The 10,756-nt window shown below is 40.0% G+C and overlaps 1 protein-coding gene across 10 annotated transcripts in view; it reads left to right on the top strand.

Moving 5' to 3' along the window:
- adgrl3.1 (adhesion G protein-coupled receptor L3.1) overlaps positions 1 to 10,756 on the top strand; it is a 125,765-nt gene that overhangs the window by 92,019 nt on the left and 22,990 nt on the right. For all 10 annotated transcript variants that reach the window (XM_069697415.1, XM_069697417.1, XM_069697416.1 and 7 more), the window contains exons 13-16: positions 4,562 to 4,684; positions 4,907 to 5,112; positions 6,857 to 7,033; positions 7,962 to 8,171. In XM_069697415.1, the coding sequence (XP_069553516.1) occupies positions 4,562 to 4,684; positions 4,907 to 5,112; positions 6,857 to 7,033; positions 7,962 to 8,171 (716 nt within the window). The remainder of the gene's footprint in view (positions 1 to 4,561; positions 4,685 to 4,906; positions 5,113 to 6,856; positions 7,034 to 7,961; positions 8,172 to 10,756) is intronic.

Genomic DNA, 10,756 nt, shown 5'->3' on the forward strand with positions numbered 1-10,756 from the left:
TCATTCGATAAACATATGAAGTAAATCTGTCATACTGTATGCAGCAATATGTGTTCTGTCTGAGTAGATTTCTCTGGAGGCTTGTACACAGGATATGTGTATGTATGGTTATTCAAGCTGTTATTTTTCTTTATCACGTTATCAAAGATAAACTGCATTTTTGGAGGCCTTAACATACTCAAAAACTCATGAAAGTTGGTACACGCGTCACTCCCGGGGAAAAATTACGTATTTTAGTGGTTTTGCAAGTGGCCCCCGAAACACTTGCCCCGGCGGCTACATTTACCTACATACATGAAATACGATGGACATGTGTATCACATCTAGATGTACACAATTTTTTTTCCCATTGCACCATGACCTCAACTCAACAGGAAGTCCGCCATTTTAAATTTAGTCGGCATTTTTGGCGATTCACGCATGTTGTACTTTAACAAACTCCTACAGATTTCATTCGACTGACTTTAAATTTGGTCTGTGCAATCTTAAGACCTTTGGGATGAAAAGTCATCAAAAGGTTAAGTATTTTTTAAACGTTGTGCCCGTGGCGGACATTTTGAGCGACTCATGTGCTTCTTCAAGCTGATCACGACATCAAATCGGGTCAGAACCGTGTTAAGACATTGATAATAATATATTGAGAAGTTTGTGCGTTTTTGTCAAAGGGCGTCACCATGACGATTTGGCAAAGTTTGATGTTTCGCCGTTACACAGGAAGTTCATGTTTAAGGTCAAGGGGTGCTTCAAACCTCACGAAACTTTGCACATGAATCAGGCATGGTAAACGCCGCGGTCGCGTCCACCCCCGACCCGCTGGCTCCCTGACGTGCAACATGCGAGGGCCCGCATATCACTGCTTGTTATTCTTCATATTTTAATGACAAAACCTTTAAGAAATTTTGACTGACTTCTACATTTTATAGGTGAAATCTTTGATAACTTGACGTCAATACTTAATTTTATTTTTCATTTATAAAGTGCGCAAGAATTTCCCAAACTGAAATTTTCTCTATAAGATATTAAAGATATGGTAACCATGTGTTATATAGACACAAATATTTCTTTTTTTTTTGTATTTCAGTCCTAAATCAAACTTTTTAAGATAAAACCAGCAAAGTGTATCCATGAATAACTTTGGCTGTTTATTTTGCACTGCATTACACTGGAGCATATGTTCAGTAAAAAATTACTGCTGAAACCACTTCTGATTTTGTACCAGAATTATTGGACAGTGAGTGTTTATTACTCAAAGATGTAAAATAGCCATATGAATATGTGGCAATACTCAGTAATTTAGTACTTTGATGGCATCTAAAACATAGTATGACTGAACTAACCATAACAAGTTGTTACTGTGATGACGCTGTTACAATACTTTATGCTCTCGATTAGTAGATTGTGTGTACACATTAGGGGTGGGCGCCATGGCCTTAAAATAATATTCAATATTTCAGGTTGGCTATACAATAGCAACATTCTTGATGATATGACAAAAATACTGAAAAATAAATACAATTCATTTCATAAATATACAATTGCAATAAAGTAAGAGTTATAATTTTATTGTCAGCAATAGTCAAGCAATGTCAGTTAACAGCTCACCTTCAAATATTTAGTCTGAGGTACAAAATAAACCATTTCCAAACTACTGAAGCTGATCCTCTGTTTCGAACTAACTCCTCCACAGTGGGGTCATTTTCAGCCATGTTTGCAGTTATGCACTTAACGTATGGAATTTTATTTAGATCAACAAGTTGTAATATTGCCATAAACATGATGTGAATTACTTTTATCATAGTACAAATTCTACCGATATTATTGTGAATGATATGATATGGCACACACCTGGTACACATATTATCAGATCAAGTACTTGTGTGACAACCCAACATTTCCGTAGCATTCACATAACAACATAAACAACACTTCCTTGCTTTGTTATGTACAGTAGGTGCACAAAGCTGTCACTGGGAGGTCACGGATAAAGACGCATTGCTTTTTGTGTGCGGTTTTACATAGTCAAATCTATTGTGTCCTCATTTAACAAAATGTGGGAAAAATATTGGCCTTGAAGCTGGCCTGAATTGTTTGCCAGAGACAAACATTTTTATTTATATATTTTTCCGTATTTTCTTCTCTTGTAGGCGGAATTGACAAAGCAGAACAAAGCTAGTTATTATGGCGTTGTTCACATCACTTTCCTCCTCACTCTTTCTCCTCTCCTCTCCTTTTTTCTCACTGCTTATCTCATCGCTGGGCCATTGAATAAAGGAGTTTTCCTGGAGAGCAGAAACCTTTGCTGCTTTTCATGCCCTTAGATGATGATACATCTGTGAGCCATCGTTTCATCTGCACCCAGACCAGCGAGTTGCACTCACTTATGTTTGCCTTGGTTATGCTCCTGTTTACTCCCCTTTTAATTTGATATTTCAAAATTGGGTCCACATAATTCCCCAATTACTAGGATTCACTGGGTTTGTATATTACACAGTCAGAGATGAAAAGCCGTGGAGGAGGAGCAGGAGGGGAGAGAAAACTGAAGATGATAAGCAAAGAAGCGGACTGCATGCTTGAAGCTGATGGTGGTGGTAGAATGTCAAATGATGCTCTAAGGGTGTTTTTGCTCACTTTCACATCAGTAAGCAATGAAATTACAGCTATGTAATCACACAGCATAGTGATAACATTACAGCCTTTTTTCCCATCAAAGACAGACAGTATAGGCAGATAAGATTCCCCAAAGTCAGTCCTTACAGCGTGACTTTGTTGTGTTCTTGATTAAGTTGAGTAAAACAGTTCATTCCAGGGACTGACATCCTACACATTCTCACCTTACATAATTTCAGACTTGTGTCTCCTCCAATTTTCTTCCTCCTGAATGCAGCACATAAATGTGGTTACATAAACAGTCATGAAGATGTAGGCTACCGCTTCTCTGAGGAACTTAAAACAGGAAGTCGTCTTTTTGTGGAGAATTTTGTCTCCTCATTCCTCTTCTTTGTGTGCCGTTAATCTTCCCTCCCAGCTAATCCAGTGGGCAGATCCACCGTGATTATCTCTCCCCTTTATTCATAACCGGCCCCATACAGCCTGTCATCTCTCTCTTTCTCTTCTTCCACTCTCACTTCTGTCTCTCTGTTTCCTCCCTCTCTACTCTTGTCCTCACCCTGTTTAAAGCCCCCTCCTCTTTTTTTTTTTTTTTTAAACAAGTCTTTCAGATGAGAGTGAGTGACAAGAATAAATTATTTGACGCATTTTAAAGAAGCCTCTGCAGCTACTGTAAGTGATATTATTGTGTTAGATTGTGTGTGTGACGATGAGGCGCAGATGAATAAATAGTGTTATTATTAGAACCAAAACAGTGATTTGAGGGGATAACACAGCGGTAACAGCGTGCGTGTGTGATAACGATAATGAACAAGTGTGTTTCTTCGGAGGAGGATTGTCATGACAAGGATGCTTTAATTAGATTAGACTCAGCATGTTTTGATATCCCGCCAATGTGTGTGTGTGTGTGTGTGTGTCTGTGTGTGTGTGGGGGGGTGTTGGTGTGTTAGTGTGTGTATCTATGTACATTGCTTGAATGTTTAGTTTGGCTGATGTGCCAGTGAGGGACACTTAACCAGCGTTTCTCTTTCTTTCTGCCACTATTTGCATATCAGTGTCTGTGTTTATGTCTGCCTTCCTCTCTCTGCCTCCATTTCCTCTCTCTTATGCTTTAGTATCTCTTGCCTCTGAGCTCTATCTATTGTACTCTGTTAGAGAACATAGTCTTCTTTCCATATATATCCACTCTATGCTTCTCCTTCCAACCTATCTGCTCATTTCCCATCTCATTCGCTCTGCTCCTCTGACTGCAGTCTCTTTTTTTTCCCGCCTCTTCCTACCACATCTCTGACCTGTTCAACTTCCTTTCCTTTCCACATCTTCTTACCCCACACTGCCTCCTCTTCCACTCTCATTTGCATCTGAGTTGTCCTTGTGTTGTTTATTTGATCAGAGAGTTGTTTTCACCATGAAAGCAGCAGTCTAAATCACTCAGAAGCACAAGATAGCGATACACCAAAGGTGTAATTAGTCCTTAATTAGAAACTTGATCTAATACGTTACACAGACGCAATCGGAAAATGTGCCAACGAACCTGGATGGTGAAATTAGATTCCCACAATACAAGAGAGGCAGGATAATCTCCCTCATTGTTGGACCAGTTGCCTAGAGACAATGTTACCTTTTTTAGTATATAAATTCACATGAATTAACTTTGATGCATGTCAGCTTTTTTTTTTTTTTTTTTTTTTTTCCATTTTCTTTATTTAAGAGAAGCTTTAAACTGTTTCAGGATTCATGCCTGTGTTCTGCCATGAAGCACTTAGTGAGAGAACATGGTTATTACAGAGTCTGCAAAACAAATCTGATGTGACTTGACATTAGTGTGTGTGTGTGTGTGTGTGTGTGTGTGTGTGTGTGTGTGTGTGTGTGTGTGTGTGTGTGTGTGTGTGTGTGTGTGTGTGTGTGTGTGTGTGTGTGTGTGTGTGTGTGTGTGTGTGTGTGTGTGTTCCAGAGCTGGAAGTAGCGAGGCTAAGCACGGATGGGAACCTAGCAGACCTGACATTCCCTCAGTCAGAACAACATGGAAACTCCATCCAGCTGTCAGCCAGCACTCTCAAACAGCACGGCAGGAACGGTAGAGGACAAATCTCACATTCTCTTTTCCTCTCACTCTCACTATGAGGTTCATAACCCCCCCCCCCTCTCTCTCTTTTTCCTCCTGTCTAACCCACTTGCAGTGTTTTCTTACCTCAAATGCATTCTCTAGCTTTTTCACACATCCACCATCTTTTTCTGTCATCATTGTTTAAGCCAACAAGTATCAATTGCACTGTCTCAATATGTCTTCTTCTTACAGGAGAGATCAGGATGGCGTTTGTGCTGTACAGGAACTTGGGTGCCTACCTGTCCACAGAGAATGCCAGCGTTAGGTTGAGCAGCGAGGCTGTCTATCCAAATTACTCTGTTATCGTCAACTCCCCAGTCATCACAGCGTCCATTAACAAGGAGAGCAATAAGGTTTACCTGTCTGAGCCTGTCGTCTTCATCGTCAAACACTTGCAGGTAAGTAAGGTGCAAAATGAGGCCTTCTTTTTAATGAAATAAAAATAGCTTACTGTGAAATAATGGCACAGAAATAGACATTAAAGGGTTAGTCTGGTGATACTACATTTTTCTTTTGTCAATAAATGCCAGTGCTGTGCATAACTGTTTAAGGAAATTATTTTCTTTTAAAAAAAACAGACTTATTTTTAAAGATTGATGTCTTTATTAGAAACTATTGGACTTTAGTGTTGTATGAGGAGGGAGGTTCAAAATAAATCACCTATGGCATTGTTGGTTTTGGTCTTGTGATTTGTTGACAGCTGTATTGTGTCACAGCAGCTGTAAATAGTAGTAGTAGTTTCCAAATTTGCAGACATCAGACTTTAAACTTTGACTTGAATTTAATTAAGTGACAATAAGATGTGAGACTTAATTTGTTATTGACTGTTATGGGCTTAAATTGAAGGAGACATAATGTAGGACTTGAAAGTAAAAACATTGAAGTCTGATTTTGAAATACTGCCAGCTTTCATATTTAATCATTGTGCCTCTCTCATTTATAGCCCGTGCTTAAAGGTCCCATATTTTACACTTTTTCAGTGTTCTATTTGTCTTGATCCATACTAGATCCCTTTTGTTGTGTTACATCCCAAAAACCATCTCAATATTGTTTTACACATCTCTTCTTTTTAGCTATTCTCTGGAGCTCTACCAAGAACGGGCGGGTTGTTTTTGTGTCTTTAAGGCACGTTGATATCAATGACCCTCTCTTCTGATTGGCTTTCTGGGTGACGCATGCCCAGGTCAACAACAGGATTTCTTCGGTCTTATGGCTTGCTACTGCTCAGTTTTCTTCCACATATAACTTTGGACAGTGGTTCGTGCTGAGGGTGGACATATGACATAAGCACAAGTTTGTGACATCACCAACTAAGAGTCCAAACAGCACAGTTGCTAAATACAGGCTGATTGCATTTCTCTGTGTTTTTACACTTGCGCAGTATTTATACAGCACCTACATCTGCTTTAGTCCAAAAAAAAATGGAAACCTGAATTATACAACATGGGGCCAATAAAGATCTGAAAATCTTGCAACTGTCGTGCAATTTGCTTTAGAAGACGTGTGAATGACTGACTTTGACTTGCCCCAAATGCTCTGCCATTAGCAATAATTACCATCTGAATTCCACATTGCTTCATAATGTATGAATTGGGATGGTCAACACCACACCACAAGTATATTTTGTGTGGCTCATCCAACAAGCAAATGCTTATCCAGTTGGTGATCCAGTTGGTTGGCAGCAAAAGAATCTTCACTGTTTCACTTGCTCTTTTTGAGAGTAACTTTACAAACCCAACACACGCAGATTCTGATCAGTTTACACAACACAAGCAGCTCCTACAGTCCAGGATCTCACACAACAAGCACAGACACACCACTGTCACCTCCCGCCATGGCTCCATGTTTATTTGTTGCTGCATTCTCACATTCTGTCCCTTCTGTTTGTTGTTGTGTGTTTGACTCCCTCTCTGCGCTTCTTCCTCTCCATCCTTTTCCCACCAATTCCTCCCACCATTTTCTCACTTTTTTTTGGCTCTCCAACCACTACATGTTTCTACCTCCCACCTTCCCATGACCAGTTATCTATTCTCAGCCTCATGCTCCCCCTATCCCTCCTCCCTTTAGTCTCTCAATTTCTTCCTGTCTGTCTGGGTTTTTCTTGATCACTCTCTTGGTCTCTCTCTCTCTCACTTCCTCCAGCATTCGGAAAAGAATTTCAATCCCAACTGTTCATTCTGGAGCTACTCCAAACGCACCATGACGGGATTCTGGTCTACCCAGGACTGTCGTCTTTTGGGCACTAATCGCACACACACCAGCTGCTCCTGCACCCACCTCACCAGCTTTGCAGTGCTCATGGCCCACGTGGAGGTCAAGGTAGGCATTTATTCTGTTATGCTTGCCAGAGAGGGATGGGCGGTATCAAGAGGTCAGGCATTCATCATTTGATTAGGAGTGGCTGGCAAGCTGGTCAACAGATCCTGAAAAAAGAAGGGGAAGGCAAGCAGCGTTGAAGATTTCAACATCTGGAAAATGGATGATGACTCTCCAGAGAACTGAATAATCATACCACGAAGGGAAAAATTTTACAATTGATTCGTCATGGTGGATGATGACATTAGGATGACAAAATGCACTTCGATCATGAGCTTCTCAGAATTTAGGATTACTGAATCAGATACAGAATAAACCTATTTTGTAAAAATGATGTTTGATGGATCAGAAAGCATTTATTTAGATATCCATGAGCTACAGTGGGTGGGGGATAAACTATTATTGTTCCAACATGTGTGGGATAAGTGCTTATTGTCTCCCTCTTTTGTTTCGCTAAGACCAAGTTTCTTTTCACAAATCAGCTCTTGTAACTCTGGATCTTGTGTGACACCCATTCTCTCCCTCTGGGCCAGACGATGTGTGTTACTTCTAAAGGGGTCATGGTCAGAGCTAGCTTGGCAGTCCTGTGTGAACACAGTGTGAGGGTTTGAGTAGTAGATCCATCACAGCAGTGCTATGTTGAACATTGCTCTGGCTGCCAGGTTGCAGGACACTGATGGATAGAGCCAGCACACCTGTGCAACGCAGCGTAACGCTGTGGCCCTGAACGCTCAGTGACACACAGCTAGACTCACATCAGTCAAGGGTGGAGGGGGTGGTGTCTGTCTGTCTGTGCCTACAGTATGTTTCATCCTACAACAATATGACTCATGTATGTTTGTGGTAAACCAAGGCTAAACATAGCTATAGTAGCTGTGAATGGCTTTTAGATTATACACTCAAGCTTGTCTCTTTTTCCTTTCACTTACAGAAAACAGACAGCATGCACGACGTGCTCCTGGATGTCATCACATGGGTGGGAATCCTGCTGTCGCTGGTTTGCCTGCTTATCTGCATCTTCACTTTTTGCTTCTTCCGAGGGCTGCAGAGTGACCGCAACACCATTCACAAAAACCTCTGCATAAGCCTCTTCATCGCCGAGTCACTGTTCCTGGTGGGGATCAACAAAGCTGATCAGCCGGTAAGAAGGGTGGAGCTTTAATGTCTATGTGTGCATGCTTAGTCCATTATCAATAAGACAGGACAAGCAAGAGTAAAATAGAATAAAATAAAATAGAATAGAATAGAATGTTTGGCTCACAGGCGACATTTCAAACTGTTCCTTTTTACTTGGGCCACAGACTTGGCATAACTGTCCACTAACCACTGGCATTGATCAGCCTGCATTGTTGGCAAAGTAAATTGTGAAATGTTTACTAGCTGTCTGTCAGCGGTTGACCACATTACAGCGAAATGAATGAGAAACAGAAGATTCAGTGCGGGCAGTGTTCCTGGAAGAATCAGAAACACATTTCCTTGGGTGGCTGTTCAACAAACCATATCTCTGTATTCAAACCAGCCTGGATTATGCAACTGTTTCCCTTAAATTGTAAAGGGATTTACTGACATTATTTTGATGGCACATGCTCAGTTTTTCATGCCATCATTACTATATTGAGTGCTAGACATGACCTCAGATTAACTGCATTACAATTTTCCCGCTAATTCATACCAAGTTAAAGGAGGAGAATCAAACATTAAGATATTGGCACAATTAGATTGGTGTGCATCTTGAATGTCAAAGTGACTTGAATATTATAAAAATAGAGTCAAAGTAACCTAATTTGCCTGTTTACAATCCATTCTCAGTCATGAAAAAGATTTACAATGCAAAGTGTGCTTTATGCGGACCTGCCACATAATGTATTAAAGCTTATTATATTATCATTATATTATTTATATAATATTATTATTATTATTATTATTAACATTATTATTATTATTACTATATTATAGCTTTGTGTTAGCTTTGATAAAGTCTGAAGTTGCATCTGGCATTCCCCTTGTCAGGCTACAGTCGCTGCAGTCTTTCTCTTTTGCCAGGGAATCATCTTATTTGTCAGGAAGATGTTTAATAAACCTTCACAAACAAAGCCTGTATGAGGCAGGTTCATGAGTTCAACTGTCATTTGACTATTCATACAAGAGCACTGTTGGACTTTTACTGAGACCTCAGTCTGCTTAACAGTAGAATAACCTTTTAGGGTTAAAGGCCTGTGTGCTTAACAGGAAGAGGACATCAAATTTGATTTCATTGTGGATATTGATTGTGAAAATGATGGTAAAGTTTTGTCACATATTTTCTTTATTTGGCCTCCTTCTAAAACATTAGAAGATGATTATTAAGATAATAATGTTATTGTGAAGTACATGTGAGTAGAGCAGAACTAATGTTGTAGATGTTGCAAGTAAAATATATCATACATGTTGAAATTATGGTCCACAAAAGTTAAATGAATTATGTCGTTAGTATAAAAATATTTGATTACATCAAACCTAAACATTAAAGGATACCATTATACAAACTGCTCCTGAGCGAGGTCTGGCCGGGTCAAATAATGCCTGTTGACATTCAGACCAACATTATGTATTTCAAATAGAAAACAATTTCTCCTTTTCTTTAATGTCAGCTATGCATTCATGTAGGAACTGTTCATAAATACAGCATACTCCACTTCTCTCTGGGCATACAGGTAGTAGTGATGTCCGGTGTCCTTGCAGCCATGATGCTCGTGCAAATTGGGCTAAAGTAACTTCACTGGTCGTCTAATTGGTCACAGTATAACATTTGTCAAATGTACTGTCCTTTTAAACAAGATGTGTCTGTCATGTGCAAACATTATTGTGTTTTGTACTGGTGAATTAGAGATGTGGCTTTTCCGAACAACAAATGCATCATTAAGTGCAGTGGTCCTCGTGACACCCATAACAAATCATCCTCCCCTGAGAGTGTGAAGGGTTTTAAAATTATCACGTTGCAAGTTGTGGAGCCATTTTTACATATCACCGAAGCAACCCATAGTAAGCTATCTGCAGTTTTGGCTCAACTATCGGGGTCCACATGGTCTGCATTTCAATCAAAGCCCATGTTGTATATTCCATGTGGTCTGCAGTCAGTACATAAATCATGGGTTAGGGCTTAAAACTTCACCACGGGTTCTGATATGAGATATTCTCTTTTATTTTCTCTACGCAAGGTCACTCAAATCATATTCAACATAAAGGAAACCTTGATGTGTATTGGTATGTACTATGTACACAATGCAGGTTCGGACCTTGTATACATCTTGGTGCAAGGTAACCCCTGCTTTTTGTCTGAGCTTTTTGTACCTTCACGAATTAGATGCCTGTCGGGGAGGGAGTGCTGAAGGCCTTTATCTCTTGTATCTCCCTCATAGCATTCAAGAAGCTGTAAAACAGCCTCAGGCCTTTCCATCCTGCTGAGCGTTCAGTGAGCAAACATTCTCACTGCAAATAAAGAGACATAACAAATTTCAATGAATGCGTGTTGTGACCGCGATGTTGGTGTATTTTTTCTGTGTTTGTGTATGTTTATGTGCGAAGGATCTTGTTTCTTTATATGTATGTGTTCTGCGGCATTTTTGTGTGTCGTTAATTACCAGTGACTATTTGTGACCTCCATTAACATCTTCAGCTTCACTTAGCTCGCACCCAGTTAAGCCAGTAATTCCAGCAGGAAAACGAAATGACTTTGCATAAGCAGCC

Source organism: Brachyistius frenatus, unplaced genomic scaffold (assembly GCF_029030835.1).
Source record: "Brachyistius frenatus isolate BFR_SWC_R1_liver_20210118 unplaced genomic scaffold, ASM2903083v1 Contig_23, whole genome shotgun sequence".
NCBI classification, from domain to species: domain Eukaryota; kingdom Metazoa; phylum Chordata; class Actinopteri; family Embiotocidae; genus Brachyistius; species Brachyistius frenatus.